The 17,015-nt window shown below is 39.8% G+C and overlaps 2 protein-coding genes across 5 annotated transcripts in view; both read left to right on the top strand.

Annotated features, from left to right (window-relative positions):
- Positions 1-535: 535 nt before the first annotated feature.
- Positions 536-10,597, top strand: si:ch73-22a13.3 (inositol-trisphosphate 3-kinase B). 2 transcript variants are annotated; one of them, XM_053631666.1, is made up of 8 exons: positions 536-620; positions 812-1,720; positions 2,515-2,599; positions 2,736-2,949; positions 8,820-9,024; positions 9,120-9,221; positions 10,025-10,096; positions 10,214-10,597. In XM_053631666.1, the coding sequence occupies exons 2-8, from the start codon at positions 920-922 to the stop codon at positions 10,553-10,555; spliced, it is 1,821 nt and encodes a 606-aa protein (XP_053487641.1). In that variant the 5' UTR covers positions 536-620; positions 812-919; the 3' UTR covers positions 10,556-10,597. The 2 variants fall into 2 exon arrangements, with proteins under 2 accessions (XP_053487641.1, XP_053487642.1); XM_053631667.1 differs by having other exon boundaries at positions 604-1,720; positions 9,120-9,209; positions 10,029-10,096; positions 10,214-10,301.
- A 4,997-nt stretch (positions 10,598-15,594) lies between these two features.
- The window catches only part of LOC128611567 (nuclear RNA export factor 1), a 14,193-nt gene continuing 12,772 nt past the window's right edge, over positions 15,595-17,015 (top strand). The window contains exons 1-2 of one of the 3 annotated variants that reach the window (XM_053631176.1): positions 15,595-15,746; positions 16,599-16,652. In XM_053631176.1, the coding sequence (XP_053487151.1) occupies positions 15,689-15,746; positions 16,599-16,652 (112 nt within the window). In that variant the 5' untranslated portion in view covers positions 15,595-15,688. Of the gene's footprint in view, positions 15,747-16,337; positions 16,545-16,598; positions 16,653-17,015 lie in introns of those variants that run through there. The other 2 variants (XM_053631174.1, XM_053631175.1) reach the window with 2 other exon arrangements.

The following is a 17,015-nucleotide window of genomic DNA, read 5'->3' as shown; positions in this document are numbered from 1 at the left end:
CTTGGAAATGACAAAATTTAAAAAAAAAAAAAAGAAAAAAAAAAAAGAAATAAAAAAAAAAGAAAAGAAAAGAAATACTGTTACTACTACTGATGATGATGATGATGATACATACATACATACATACATACATACATACATACATATATAATTTTTAAACTTTGCCAACTTATTGTAATGGACATTTTCAAAATAATACCAAGGGTATCCTGGAAACTTAAGCATCCAGTCATTAAGTCTGCTACTTCTTCTGAAATTATGCTATGTTTACTAGCAGATAGAATATGCACACACATGTTTAGCGTGCAGTGTTTGCAGATTGCATTCTTTTCTTTGTGAAAACCATTCCAGTTTCATACAGGCTACACTAAACACACGGAGAGAGATAACATAGACAGAGTAAATATACAGGAAAATAATCCATTCACATGTCAGATTGGTTTATATTAGTCTGTAAACCAAAATATTTTGAAGCTGGACATGTATTCTTTATCCCCAGGTTAGTTTATTTAGGAGTCACTTCCGTGTGGAAAATTGATGTCGTGATGTCACAGCATGCAAATGCAAGGCTGTGGATGTCAATAGTAAAGCCTTTGAGTGAAAGCAAAGAGCACACTCTGGTAGGATTCTGACTTGCCCTTGGATTACAGATTGATACAATGAGAACTGACTTTATTTTCACTTTATTTTAACTTCATTCACAGTCATTAATGATAACACTTTAGTTTTAATAGAATATTTACAGTTAATTTTCTATTTTTACATACTTTTTTTAATGTAAGCTTAATATCTTTTCTCTTTATTAACTCAGCACTCTCCACTTGGATCCAATTTTTTGGATTACCGCATTTTTTTTTATTTGTTATGTGGATTGTATTTGGTAACCTAGCTCCATGAAAGGACGTTTACTTCAAGAAATATGAGCACATCAATGGATATGCCTGAGGAAGATGAATCAGGACCATCCAGCAAAGCAGAAAATGTAGAGAGCATGAGAAACCAGTTGAAAGCAGAGGTAGAGACAATAGATGAATTTGAGAATAACTGCATGAAGGAAGCTCTGCTCGCTAGCCGAAGGTCAAAGCCCAAACTTGTGTCTGCTCAGGCTGTGCTCTCATCCAGACTAGAACCAGAAATTATTCAAAAGGAACTGTTTGTGAGTGCTTCAGAAAAGCCAGAGGACTGGGAACCTAACAGTATGCTGAACTGGTCTGAAACCAACACTGGAGCAAAAGAGAAAGACAGAGAAAATGAAAATACGAAACACATTGCTGGTAAAGGGGGTTTATTTTCTGGAGAAATGTCCAGAAAGAATACGTGGCTAGCTGGACAGAGGGAAAGATTGAGAGGGAAGAGGAGAGAGAGGCTGGAAGGTAGAGCAGAGAACATAGAGGAGGAGGATGACAACACCACGAATGAGAAAGAAATGAACCCAGGAATTAGACTGAGACACACACAAAGGCAGTGGAGCTCTAAGGAGGCACAAGATGAAGAGTCAGAAAAGGATGTGACAGGGCTGAGAGGGGCAGCGCAAAGAAATATCGATGTGGACGCAGAGATGAGAGGAACGGTCCCCCACCGCATATTCTCAAAGGTTTTAGCCAACTCTTTTGCCTCATCATCTTCCTCCTCATCATCATCTTTCAACTATTCCTCAGCGGAAAGTGACGAGGTCTTCAGTGAGGGAGAGGAGATGGCCAAGAGGAAAGATGTGAGAAGGGTGAGTGAATTCAAAGTCCAGACAGCACAACTCATTCACACTCAAGCTAAAAGGACTAAAACATCATGAACTGTATGCATAAACTACCACCACGACCTATTACCAATTTATTGAGCTGTACACATAGAGTGGCTTTTTAATACTCATTTTTCCATTATATCCATTTTAACTTAAATAAGTGTATTTCTAAATAGAGATATTGGTCTTCCAATAATACTTCTGCTTTTTGGAAGAAAAATACTTCTACTAAGGCTAACCCTTAGTGTCACACAGTCAATTTGCATGGTTTCTGAAAGAGAACCTTGAAATAAGGCATTTGAATAAGCTATTTGCATAGCCCAGTAGACCGATAGTATGATAGTAGTCTGTAAATGAAATGTTTTTGCGAATATACCAAACATGTTAAGAGGTGTCAGCTGATCAGGTGTATTGACCTAATATGGTTATTGTAATAATAATAATAATAATAATAATAATAATAATAATAATAATGAGCACCATGTACTGTAGATAAAACTTAAATCATGGTAAATATGATAAATCAGGGATTCAAGCAATTCTTAAATTGCATACCCATTTAAACAGTACTATGTGTGTTTGCTCTATGTGGTTGAGAGAAGTGGCAGAATTTAAAGCAGACTTTTAATGATTACAGTTTGGAAAATAAATCATTCCATTACATGATTGTATCTCTGAGCAGAGCACTGAACACAATCATTCATATCTCAAGTAAAGATGAGTCAGTAGCTTGAAGCACAAACTGCACAAAATTACAGATTCTTTTTTCCCCCCAGTGTCGATCCTGGAGGACATTCCTGACTATGATGCAGTGGTCAAAGCGCAGGCAGAGTTCCTGGATACAGCTGGCTGGACACCAAGGCACGTGACCCGTGCTTACACTATTATATACCCTGTTATATGTTGTACCACCATATTTAAAGAGACTGTTAAGGGACTTTTTTTTTGATGCCGCACAGATGAAATAATATGCATGCAATTGTCTATTTATAATCAGGTAACTTCCAGCTGGGTGAAAGTGGGGAGGTGCTGAAGAGATTCAATGAGGTGGAGGATACCTGTCTGCAGGCACTCATGTCTGATCCACTCCATCAATTTGTGCCTCGTTATCACGGGCACATCAGCAGGAACGGAGAGAACTACATCCGTCTGGAGGACCTGCTGAGCGGCCTCAAGCAGCCTGTCATCATGGACTGCAAAATGGGCATTCGGTATGCAAGATATTTATGTTAATATACCACCCTTCAAACATTTAAGATGCAAAGTGCTTTACAGTGTACAGAAAAAAACAGAGAATAAATAATAAAAACAAATAAATATCCAGATCCACCTGAACATGAATGAATGAATGAAAAGATTTTCAGACTAAAAATTTTAGGAAACAGACAGTCAATGAAGTGATGCTAAAATTGGCCTAATATGATGTGTTTTTTCATATTCTCACTGTAGCATTTTGTATAAATTGTAGTTTGTTACTGTGGTTGTTGAAAGTCCTGTGAACAACACAGGTAATAAACAAGGTGATAAACAAAAAAAAAGCATGGATCAACTTCTTGACATCATGCACCTTATCTCAATCATATATACAGTGCTGTGAAAAAGTATTTGATTTTTTGGGCAGTGTTGGGATCAGATTAGACTCTAGACTGTCTGAGTTAGACCCTGCCTATTCAAGATGTTCTATGCTGAGGGAATGAGCACGTACAGTGCTGTGAAAAATTATTTGCCCCATCCTGATTTCTTCTGTTTTTGTGTATATCTCATACTAAATAGTTTCAGAAATCACACCAAAATCTAAGATAAAACAAAGGCAACCTGAGTAACACAAAATACAGTTTTTAAATTATAATGTTATTTATTGAAGCAAAAAAGTTATCCAGTACCAACTGGGCCTGTGTGAAAATGTATTTGCCCCTGTAGTTACTAATTCCACAAATCTATGAAACTGCATTCACAATGTGGTTCAGCTGGACTAGACGCAACCAGGCCTGATTACTGCAAACCCTGTTCAATCAAATCAACACTTAAACAGAACTTTTTAACAGCATGAAGTTGGTTAAAAGGTCTTACCCAGTAACACACTGTGCCAAACCTGAAATTATGAGGAAGAATGTGATTGAAATACATCAGTCTGGGAAAGGTTACAAAGCTATTTCAAAGTCTCTGGGACTCCAAAGAACCACAGTGAGAGCCATTATCTCCAAATGGAAAAATCTGCACAGTAGTGAACCTTCCCAGACGTGGCCAACCTTCCAAAATTCCTCCAAAAGCACAGCAACTACTCATCCAGCAATTCACAGAAGACCCAAGGACAACATCAAAAAGACCTACAGGCCTCTCTTACATCAATAGGTCACTGTTCATGACTCCACTATCAGAAAGACACTGGGCAAAAATGGCATCCATGGAAGAGTGAACAGAAGACCCAGAAGAACATTAAGGCTAGTCTGAATTTTGCCAAAACACATGTTGATAATCCTCAAACCTTTTGGGAGAATGTTCTGTCGATTGATGAGTCGAAAGTGGAAGTGGACCCCTGTTTGGACGACAGGGGTCCCGTTACACCTGGTGTAAACCAAACACAGAATTCCACAAAAAGAACATACGGTCAGGCATGGTAGTGGAAGTGTGGTGGTGTGGGGATGCTTTGCTGCTTCAGGGCCTGGGCACCTTGCAATAATTGAAGGAAACATGAATTCAGCTCTCTAACAGAAAATCCTAAAGGAGAATGTCCAGTCTTCAGTCCATAAGTTGAAACTCTTGCGCAACTGGATTATGCAGCAAGACAATGATCCAAAGCATAGGAGTCAGTCCTAGTCCTAGAAGTAAGTAAAAGACTGATCTCAAGTCAAGTCAAGTGGGTGTTTATTATCATTCCTCTATAAAGCTTTTATACATTGGAACGAAATGGCATTTCTCCAGGACCATGGTGCAACAAGGAACAGTACACAAGACTACATAAAGTGCAAATACACAACAATATGAAACAAGTGCAAAACAATAAATACAAAGGACAGTTAATACACAGAACATGGACTGTAATTGTAAACATGGACTGTAGCTATTTTGTAAAGTAGCAGCACAAGTATTGCAGCAATATTGGCAGCAAAAACAAGTTACAACGTATTAAGTGACTGATGCAGCTACTGTAAGTAAAGTGTTGTGTGCAGTAGTACTGAGTTATACTGGGATAGTGTGTGCAGTGGTATGAGTCTTACTGGATTAGGTGTTCGGCTAGCCCAGGTGATTGCTGGGAGGCAGCCGGGTGTTGAGTAATCTGACTGCCTCAGGAAAGAAACTGTTGTGGAGTCTGCTGGTGGTGGCACAGATGCTACTGTAACTTCTGCCACATGGCAGGAAGGTGAATAGTCCATGAAAAGGGTGAGAGGGGTCGTCCGCAATACTGATGGCTTTGCAGCAGCTGTTGAATGAGGTTACGATGAAGGGTAGAGAGACCCCGATGATCTTTTCTGCTGTTCTCACCATCTGCTGTAGGATCTTGCGGTCGGAGGCTGTGCAGTTCCCGTACCACACAGTGAGACAGCTGGTCAGGACGCTCTCTATTGTCCCTCTGTAGAAGGAGGTGAGGATGGGAGGGGGATCTTTGGCTCTCTTCAGCCTCTGCAGGAAATGGACACACTGCTGGGCCTTCTTGACTAGGCAGGTGGTGTTGAGAGTCCAGGAGAGGTCCTCAGTCATGTACACACCAAGAAACTTGGAGCTTTTGACTCTCTCCACACTTGTTCCGTTGAGGTCAACATTAAGAGATAGATTGTTGTCTCTACACCATTCTGCGAGCTTGTTCACCTCGTCCCTGTATGCTGACTCATCATTGTTGCTGATGAGGCCCACAACTGTAGTGTCATCAGCAAAATTGATGATGTGATTAGAACTGAACTTTGCAGCACAGTCATGAGTCAGCAAGGTAAATCTCCAGTTATCAGAAGCATTTGTTTGCAGTTATTGCTGCTAAAGGTGGTACAACTGGATTTTAAGTTTAAGGGTGCAGTTAGTTTTTCAAATCACAGATCGTTGTTGGATAACGTTTTTGCTTCACAAAGAATAATAATAAATTAAAACTGTATTGTGTGTTTACTCAGGTTGCCTTTGTTTTATGTTTCATTTCGTTTGAAGATCTAAAACTATTTAGTATGAGATGTACACAAAAACAGAACAAATCAAAATACTTTTTCACAGCACTGTACATACATACATACACACATACATACATACATACATACATACAGTAGCTCACAAAAGTGAGTACAGCCCTCACATTTTTGTAAATATTTGACTATATCTTTTCATGTGACAACACTGAAGAAATAACACTTTGCTACAATGTAAAGTAGTGAGTGTACAGCTTGTGTAACAGTGTAAATTTGCCGTCCCCTCAAAATAACTCAACATACAGCCATTAATGTCTAAACCGCTGGCAACAAAAGTGAGTACACCCCTAAGTGAAAATGTCCAAATTGGGCCCAATTAGCCATTTTCCATCCTCGGTGTCATGTGACTTGTTAGTGTTACAAGGTCTCTGGTGTGAATGGGGAGCAGGTGTGTTAAATTTGGTGTCATCGCTATCACACTCCCTCACACTGGTCACTGGAAGTTCAACATGGCACCTCATGGCAAAGAACTCTCTGAGGATCTGAAAAAAAGAATTGTTGCTCTACAAGAAGATGGCCTAGGCTATAAGAAGATTGCCAAAACCCTGACACTGAGCTGCAGCACAGTGGCCGAGACCATACAGCGGTTTAACAGGACAGGTTCCACTCAGAACAGGCCTCGCCATGGTCGACCAAAGAAGTTGAGTGCACGTGCTCAGCGTCATATCCAGAGGTTGTCTTTGGGAAATAGACATATGAGTGCTGCAGAGGTTGAAGGGGTCAGCCTGCCAGTGCTCAGACCATACACCGCTCATCAAATTGGTCTGCATGGCTGTCGTCCCAGAAGGAAGCCTCTTCTAAAGATGATGCACAAGAAAGCCCACAAACAGTTTGCTGAAAACAAGCAGACTAAGGACATGGGTTACTGGAACCATGTCCCGTGGTCTGATGAGACCAAGATAAACTTATTTGGTTCAGATGGTGTCAAGCGTGTGTGGTGGCAACCAGGTGAGGAGTACAAAGACAAGTGTGTCTTGCCTACAGTCAAGCATGGTGGTGGGAGTGTCATGGTCTGGGGCTGCATGAGTGCTGCTGGCACTGGGGAGCTATAGTTCATTGAGGGAACCATGAATGCCAACGTGTACTGTGACATACTGAAACAGAGTATTATTCCCTCCCTTCGGAGACTGGGCCGCAGGGCAGTATTCCAGCATGATAATGACCCCAAACACACCTCCAAGACGACCACTGCCCTGCTAAAGAAGCTGAGGGTGAAGGTGATGGACTGGACAAGCATGTCTCCAGACCTAAACCCTATTGAGCATCTGTGGGGCATCCTCAAATGGAAGGTGGAGGAGCACAAGGTCTCTAACATCCATCAGCTCCATGATGTCGTAATGGAGGAGTGGAAGAGGACTCCAGTGGCAACCTGTGAAGCTCTGGTGAACTCCATGCCCAAGAGGGTTAAGGCAGTGCTGGAAAATAATTGTGGACACACAAAATATTGACACTTTGGGCCTAATTTGGACATTTTCACTTAGGGGTGTACTCACTTTTGTTGCCAGCGGTTTAGACATTAATGGCTGTGTGCTGAGTTATTTTGAGGGGACAGCAAATTTACACTGTTATACAAGCTGTACACACATTACTTTATATTGTAGCAAAGTGTCATTTCTTCAGTGTTGTCACTTGTTGACACTTTTGTGAGATACTGTACATAAAACAGCTTAGTAGTTAATCATATTTTTGGACTGTAGTCAATGGTCCAGACATCATACTCTTATATGTGTGGGGCACTTATGTGCCAGAATTATACATATGAACTGCTCATTGAATGCGGTTTCATAATAAGAGAAAAGTAAACAAGGATTTCCATAACAAAGGAAGCAAAATGTTATGTTTAGTGCTCACACAGTAAGTCATTTATATAGATGCAAGTATTGCATAAGGAGCCTCAGTTTTAACATGACAATATTGGATATGCTAAGTTACAGTACTGAGGTGGAATCTGTACTGTTATTTTGGCTGCTTCAAAAGCAGATCAGAGAGAAGCTGATGTGGTGCACATTACATTATGTCAGTGAAATTTTATATGAAATATATATGGCCAAAGGTTTGTGGACACCAGACCATCACACCTAAATGTGCTTGTTGAACATCCCATTCAGGATTTAGACCCCCTGTGGTCTTATAGTAACCTCCACTCTTCTGGGAAGGTTTTCCACTAGATTTTGGAGCGTGGCTGTGGGGATTTGCCCATTCAGCCACAAGAGGATTAGTGAGGTCAGGTACTACAGTTCATCCCATGTGTGTTTAGTAGCATTTAGGTCAGGGCTCTGTGTAGGCCACTCGAGTTATTCCACTCCTTTGGCAAACCATGTCCTTATGGGCCTCGCTTTGTGTACAGGAGCATTGTCATGCTAGAACAGGTTTCGGTCCCTTAGTTCCAGTGAAGGGAAATTGTAATGCTACAGCATACAAAGACATCCTACACAATTGTGTGCTTCACAAACTTCATGGCAACAGTTTGGTGAAGGTCCACGTCTGGGTGAGATGGTGTGGTATCCACATACTTTTGGCCATATAGTGTATATACACAGCATGGATCAGCATTGCCTCACAACCTCACAATGAACCATCAACAACCAAGGAATTTGTCTCACACTCAGGCTGGGAGGGGGCCTGGGGGATTACTGTGGAATAGGCCTATTTTTGTCCTTGGTCTAGGCATTATATACATTCGGCCTGGTTCCTAACATCACATGGATCTGGTAGTATATTAGGTGTCTGGGGTTGACTTAACAGAATCCAAAGAAGCTCAGAGTAGTGTAGGCTTTATTGTACAATTCTTTTGGGTATTTTCAAAATAATATTTTACTCTCCATTTATTACTATCCTTTTGTGATTGACTGTTCACGTATGTGTGTACTTGTTTAAGTATTGCCATGATTATTTTGGTTCCTTTTTCTTAGCACCTACCAAGAGGAGGAAATTGTGAAAGCAAGAACCAAAGCTAGCATCCGAAGAGATATGTACCAGAAGATGGTGAAAGTAGATCCTACAGCTCCTACAGAAGAAGAACATGCACGGAGAGGCGTGACAAAGCTGCACTACATGCAATGGAGAGACAGCACAAGTAGTACAGCAACATTAGGATTCCGCATAGAAGGCATAATGGTACAACTCAGAGAATTGTCATGCACTGTTGGAGTTACATAAATAAACATACAACACAGTCTCTTATGGTCTACTCTGCTTTTTGTGCTTTTTAGACAGAGAATGGGATTGTACAACGAGATTTTAGTCAAACTCAGAGCAAAGCACAAGTTACAGAGGCCCTGCTATTATTTACCAAGAGGCAGGTAGACATTCTTGTAAGTTATTGACGTCATATCTTTTATTTACTCTTATTGACAAGAACACTACGCATACACTTGATACACTTTATGACCAAAAGTATGTGAACACCTGACCACCACACCCATGTGTGGTCCTTCCCCAAACTGTTGAACCAAATTTGGAAACATACAACTGTCTCAATGCCTTTGTATGTTGTAGCATTCACCGTGAATGCCGCATAAGATTTCTCTTCACTGGAATTAAGGGTCCTAGCCCAAACTCAAACTCCATGAAGACGTGTATTTTTACGACTGGTGTGAAAGAACTAGAGTGGGCTGCACAGAGCCCTCAACTCCTATGCTTACCTTAGGGTTGAGACATGGACTGCACACCAGGCCTTCTCATCTGACATCAGTCCCTGACCTCACTAGTGTTCTCATGGCTGAATGGGCACAAATTCCCACAGCCATCTTCCAAAATCTAGTGAAAAGTGTTCCCAGAACAGTGGAGGCTGTTAAAGCAGCAAAGGAGGAACAAACTCCATATTTAGGAATGGGATGTTCAACAAGCACATTTAGGTGTGATGATGTCCACATACTTTTGGCCATACAGTGTATGTTGGATGAATTATATATTGCTGACAAATTATGAATTTGGCAGCAATATATAATTAGAAAGTCTTTTATTTAGGAAGGGCACAGTGTCTAATTTCTAAGCTTTTTGAGTGCTAAAAGCTCCCCCTTGTGGGAAAATCTTCAGCCTGAGTGAGAGCCTTACTGGCCAGATCCAGGCTTTTACTTCTAAAAATGTCAAAATTCTTTCGTCTCTTGTATTTTAGGAAGCCTATCTGTCCAGGCTGGATGTGCTGAAAGAGACATTAAAGGAGTCTGCCTTTTTCAGAAGCCATGAGGTTAAGTAGAATAAACATTTGTGTTTTCTTCTTAAAACAAGCTTTTTTTTTAGTCAGAAGAACAGAAGTCTCTTCCACTTATTTGGCACCCCGTCCTTCCTTCCATCCTTCCCCTAGGTAATAGGCAGCTCTCTCCTTTTCGTCCACGATCGTCCCACCAACAAAGCCAACATATGGATGATTGATTTTGGGAAGACCACTCCAGTGCCCAGTAATGTGCATTTAAAGCATGATATTCCATGGGTTGAGGGAAACCGGGAAGATGGATATCTATTGGGGCTGGCATCCCTCATCTCTTTGCTGCATGTTGCTATCAGGGAAATTAGGGGACAAGGCCTGAAGACCCACCAATCACTGACAGAGCACATAGTGTCAGAATTTAATCAACACCAGCCTGGGATAAATGAGGCAACAACAGACTTTTTAAAGGAAACTACTGCCACCAACAATATGGACTGATGCTGGATAGAGTCATTGCATATATCCTGTATATACATCATACATATACACACACACACACATACATATATATACATATATATATATATATACATATATATATATATATATATATATATATATATATATATATATATATATATATATATATATATATATACACAGTGTCTCACAAAGGTGAGTACACCGCTCACATTTTTGTAAATATTTGATTATATCTTTTCATGTGACAACACTGAAGAAATGACACTTTGCTACAATGTAAAGTAGTGAGTGTACAGCTTGTATAACAGTGTAAATTTGCTGTCCCCTCAAAATAACTCAACACACAGCCATTAATGTCTAAACCGCTGGCAACAAAAGTGAGTACATCCCTAAGTGAAAATGTCCAAATTGGGCCCAAAGTGTCAATATTTTGTGTGGCCACCATTATTTTCCAGCACTGCCTTAACCCTCTTGGGCATGGAGTTCACCAGAGCTTCACAGGTTGCCACTGGAGTCCTCTTCCACTCCTCCATGATGACATCACAGAGCTGGTGGATGTTAGAGACCTTGTGCTCCTCCACCTTCCATTTGAGGATGCCCCACAGATGCTCAATAGGGTTTAGGTCTGGAGACATGCTTGGCCAGTCCACCACCTTCACCCTCAGCTTCTTTAGCAAGGCAAAAGTCGTTATCATGCTGGAATACTGCCCTGCGGCCCAGTCTCCGAAGGGAGGGGATCATGCTGTGCTTCAGTATGTCACAGTACATGTTGGCATTCATGGTTCCCTCAGTGAACTGGAGCTCCCCAGTGCCGTCAGCACTCATGCAGCCCCAGACCATGACACTCCCACCACCATGGCAAGACACACCACATCTCCCCACCACGTGTGTAGGCAAGACACACTTGTGTTTGTACTCCTCACCTGGTTGCCGCCACACACGCTTGATACCATCTGAACCAAATAAGTTTGTCTTAGTTTCATCAGACCACACGAAATGGTTCCAGTAATCCACGTCCTTAGTCTGCTTGTCTTCTGCTTGTCTTCAGCAAACTGTTTGTGAGCTTTCTTGTGCATCATCTTTAGAAGAGGCTTCCTTCTGGGACGACAGCCATGCACACCAATTTGATGCAGTGTGCGGCATATGGTCTGAGCACTGACAGGCTGACCCCCCACCCCTTCAACCTCTGCAGCAATGCTGGCAGCACTCATACGTCTATTTCCCAAAGACAACCTCTGGATATGACGCTGAGCACATGCACTCAACTTCTTTGGTCGACCATGGCGAAGCCTGTTCTGAGTGGAACCTGTCCTGTTAAACCGCTGTATGGTCTTGGCCACCGTGCTGCAGCTCAGTGTCAGGGTCTTGGCAATCTTCTTATAGCCTAGGCCATCTTTATGTTGAGCAACAATTCTTTTTTTCAGATCCTCAGAGAATTCTTTGCCATGAGGTGCCATGTTGAACTTCCAGTGACCAGTGTGAGGGAGTGTGAGAGACCAAATTTAACACACCTGCTCCCCATTCACACCAGAGACCTTGTAACACTAACAAGTCACATGACACCGGGGAGGGAAAATGACTAATTGGGCCCAATTTGGACATTTTCACTTAGGGGTGTACTCACTTTTGTTGCCAGCGGTTTAGACATTAATGGCTGTGTGTTGAGTTATTTTGAGGGGACAGCAAATTTACACTGTTACACAAGCTGTACACTCACTACTTTACATTGTAGCAAAGTGTCATTTCTTCAGTGTTGTCACATTAAAAGATATAATCAGATATTTACAAAAATGTGAGGGGTGTACTCACTTTTGTGAGATACTGTATATGCACACACACACAATACATTGCTTATTCACCGCATATACTGTATATAGATATGGCCAATCAAAATTTGATCATATGGAGTTTCTTGAGTTTTATTACAGTTTAATCACTGTTATTGCCACAGACCAAACACAATGATACAGAATAACAATTAAATAAGGAAACCTAAATCTTTGTGGAATTTGTTAACTGCTTGCTCTCAGATCCCAACAGAACGGTAAATAAAATACTGCTGTCATGCAATCATATTTCTGTTTCTTATTTTTGCTTTGTACACATGCACCATATGGAGCTATTGGCTTAGTAACTTACGACCATGGTCGGAGTTCCAAAGTTGTGGATACCCTCCACTCATCACTTCTCATTTCTACCTTGCTGAGAGTATTCTATTAAGGAGCCATGCAGCAAGACTTGCACTTGTACAACCTGTGTCTGGTCTCCTTGAAAGCTAATCACAAGCACCAGCTACTGTACATGCTCACGCCCTCAGCTTAGAACATCTTGAGAGGGCAGGGTCTAACTCAGACACGAGGCAAGTGGGCTTGCCTAGCAGTTTTAGGCTTTTATTCAGAGTCGAATCTGTCCCCAACACTGCCCATAGCCTAAACTCAACAGGCCTCATTTATCAAGCTGTATACGATTGGATTTATTCATAAATCATTAATATGACCATTTACAGAAGAAATTAGATATTCATAAAATCTTGTAATTTCATAAAAACTTTTATATCCTGCTCATGCTCCTGAGCATGTGTAAATTTATGCATAAAAAGACTGATAATGTAAACTTCGACGTGTTCAACCTCAAATCATATATTTTGCAGTGACTAAAAAACCATCAAGAAAATTTTGTGAAACCCGGTCATTTATATTATTGCCATTAATTAAAGAAATATGAAATATCAAGAATGCAAGCCAAAACAAACCCATAAAATGAAGACAAATAAAAGTAGGCATTCAATTATAACAAAATAAATGCTGGCATATAAACAGAGAACAGGTTTTACAAATTTTGGAAATCTGGTGGGGAAATATATTGTTCGGTTTGGCTTACACAAACATTTATACACAACTTAATCCTTCAAGTTCAAGTAATTCAACAGAGCCCTCCTTATCCTCCAATGACTAGTAATCCTGCCATTGCTCATTAATGGGGAATCTCATTAGAGAAAAATCTCTGGAAATTTCTTCCTTGCTGACAATTCAGTTCAACTGCCATGTTCAACTCCAGCCTCAGCAAAGTTTAAAAATGGGTCTGGGTTGTTCCCTGCTAGCTTAAAGGCTCTCAACTAGCCATGGCAGCCAGTCTTAAAATGGTGGCAGCCAGAGTAGGATTGGATAGTGCTTTGCAATAAACAGCACCAAATGAGCTGTATCATACCACCAGTCATGATGAAATTCACCATGCCACAGTGTAAGGATTTTATTGAGAGTATTAAAGACGGATTTTGACAGACAGCTCACCCATACCTGAACTCTGTGTTGTGTGTTCCAACGAATATGATGTATCTTGAGCTGGTTGGGGGCCACATGCTTGCCAGTGATACCTGTATTTTTTGTATTAAATCCCACCAGGCATATAACATAAACATATAGAAGCCAGCCTTCCAGTCTGCACTACATGCAATCCTTCTGCATCAGGCGACTTTTCCCCCTGATTTCCAAAGCACTAACTTGTCTCCAAGGACTGCTAGACAGCAACAAGTGGGTGGCACCTCTATGGAGGTCCATAAACCTTTCTGAAAGGGGTGAGGCACCTCCATCTGCCACGATTCCCTACAGCCCTGATAGGGACCTCCCCCTTTTCTTGGAGTCCTTTAAAGCAAAATCTCCTCCTGAGATTTTGCAAGATGCTGAACAAAATGGGTGCATCTGAAAAACTGCCTTTTGCTAGCAATCACTTTATGAATATGTATGAATATATATAATATACATATATATATATATATATATATATATATATATATATATATATTCATATACATACATATATATGTATGAATATACATACACACACATATATATATATATATATATATATATATATAAATTATTTCTGTACTTATTTAGTACTGGTCATTTTGACCCCCTTTATGCATTCGTGAAGGTTTTTTTGGTTCATGCATTGTAGGGTTAAAGATCAAAAATCTAAAAGGTGTGTCTCATACCTGACACCTAGCTGAACACTTTACAGTTGGCTTCATGTTTGTACGTCACTCCCTTCAAATCCTATTGAGCTTTAAATTATGATATATTTTGTGTATGGGCCTATTCAGTAATGAAATACATGTCAAATTTAAATGTGATTTAATAATTTAGTTTAACAAATAACAAAAATCTAAAAGGTGTGCATTATACCTGACACCTAGTTGAACACTTTACAGTTGGTTGTGTGACTGTACATCATTCCCTTCAAATGCTATTTAGCTTTAAATAATGGCATATTTTGTGTACGGGCCCATTCTGTAGTGAAATACATATAAAATTTACATGTGATGTAATAGTTTATTTTATTAAATATCAAAAATTTAAAACCTGTGCTTCATACCTGACACCTAGATGAACACTTTACAGTTAGTTTCATGACTGTACATCATTCCCTTCAAATGTTATTGAGCTTTAAATAATGGTATATTTTGTGTATGAGCCCATTCTGTAGTTAAATACATGGCAATATTTACATATGATTTAATAGTTTATTTTAATACATATCAAAAATCTAAAAGGTGCGTGTTATACCTGACACCTAGATGAACACTATATAGTTGGTTGTGTGACTGTAAGTCATTCCCTTCAAATGCTATTGAGCTTTAAATAATGGTATATTTTGTGTATGAGCCCATGCAGTAATAAAATACATGGCAAATTTTATATATGATTGTCTTTAATTTATTTATTCATTTACATGTGATTCATTTACATATGATTCATTTACGTATGATTCATTTACATGTGATTCATTTTCATGAGATTCATATTCAAGTGATACATTTTCATGTGATTCATAATTTTCTATATGATTTAATAGTTTATTTTATTAAATATCAAAAATCTAAAAGTTGTGCATCGTTGCTGACACCTACATGAACAATTTACAGTTGGTTATATGACTGTAAGTCATTCCCTTCAAATGCTATTGAGGTTAGAACAAATAACAACAATAACAAAGAACAATAACAAAGTCGTAGGTAACTTTAGTGACGGTCCCTTAATTGACGTATATCCGCCAATATCGAATATCGAACGTCCAACGTCATGCCAGTGACGTCGGTGTGTAAAGTTAGCGCTCTCTCACATTAGAAAGCAACTCCAATTAAACAAGATGTTTTCCCGTGGAAGGAAGTGCAAACTCGCTGTGGTTAAACACTTTCGCTCAGAAGGTAAGCAAATAATCTCGCTAACTATCTTGAAGCAATGTTTAAATGAAATATATATATATATATTCACATTAATAAGCAGTACAGCGGATAAAATTGACAAGTTATATGTAATATGAACTTAAAATGTTGGGAAACACAAAAAAAATTGAAAAGAAACGCACGTGAAAACTAAATGGGGGAAAAAACCTGAGAAAATGCCCATGAGTGGCTTGCTAGTTGGCTCAGCTTATAGCAATGTTTTATACGATTTAACACGCGAAACACTTAAAAAGCTGTTTATTTATTCCTTAGTTGGTGGTTAGTTATATTTACAGTGGTAAGGAAAGAGTGGACCACGTGACGTGGCACTTGCGCTTGTTAACGTTTGTTTCAAGTGAAACTTTTAAATTGGTTTACACGTTTCATTGTGCTTATATGGCACACACAGAACATTCTTATTAATGTTAAGGCATTAAGAACGTTCATTTTGACATTTTAAAAAAAGGAGAAAGCAATGACGAGTAAGTTATTATTCACAACAACGATTAATTTAAAAAAAAAATAAGTAGAGGGGACCCGGAAGTTACCGCCCACCGGGTGTGACGGTTAATGATGTTCCCCTGGAAACACTGGTTTGTGGAGTTGTTTGCAGTGTTCACCTTCACCGACAGCTAATATTTGATCGCGAGGTTTGATTATTTCGTATCTGGAGCAAAATCGCAGTGCATTTTTACTTCGGATGTGCAGAAATAGCCATCTTATCAAGCTGGCGGTGTTTTTAGCTCCGGATAATGGCGGACTTTGGCCGCTACTACAATGGTAAGTCAAAACACTTTGCGACTGTGTTGATGTTTGGGTTTTCTCCTTGTTTAGGTTTGAAGGAAGTCCATGCTGTCAGAGAAGTCTGGATCGATGTCAGCTTTTCGGGTAAACAAAAATGAATCCCATGCTGTTCATTCACTTGCTGTTTTTTCTCCACTAATGTATCATTAGTATGTTGAGTACTTACTGAATTTATTCAGTTCAGCAGTACACTAGATGGTGTAAGGTTTTCCAAGCTTCTCAGTACTCTGGTCTATGTTTGAAACATGGTGATTTTGTTACAAATTATTATGAATGTTGTTCTGGGGATTTATTATTCATACAAAAATCCACACGCCTGGGTTTGCTTGACATGCCCGTGTGTGTGTGTGTGTGTGTGTGTGTGTGTGTGTGTGTGTGTACGTGTACACCAGGGATTTCCAAACATCTTGTCAGAAACCCCTTTAACTGTGAAATCTGCTTAGTACA

The sequence above is a fragment of the Ictalurus furcatus genome, chromosome 8, assembly GCF_023375685.1.
Source record: "Ictalurus furcatus strain D&B chromosome 8, Billie_1.0, whole genome shotgun sequence".
NCBI classification, from domain to species: domain Eukaryota; kingdom Metazoa; phylum Chordata; class Actinopteri; order Siluriformes; family Ictaluridae; genus Ictalurus; species Ictalurus furcatus.
The sequence above is the reverse complement of the archived record's forward strand: the minus strand, read 5'-3'. Positions and strand labels throughout refer to the sequence as shown.

What these genes read in the sequence shown, in the direction of transcription:
- si:ch73-22a13.3 (XM_053631666.1), top strand. Translation starts at nt 920, where the DNA reads ATGAGCACATCAATGGATATGCCTGAGGAAGATGAATCAGGACCATCC. An exon ending in GACTGCAAAATGGGCATTCG is followed by an intron (nt 2,950 to 8,819) that starts GTATGCAAGATA and finishes CCTTTTTCTTAG; the next exon opens with CACCTACCAAGAGGAGGAAA. An exon ending in TCCGCATAGAAGGCATAATG is followed by an intron (nt 9,025 to 9,119) that starts GTACAACTCAGA and finishes TGTGCTTTTTAG; the next exon opens with ACAGAGAATGGGATTGTACA.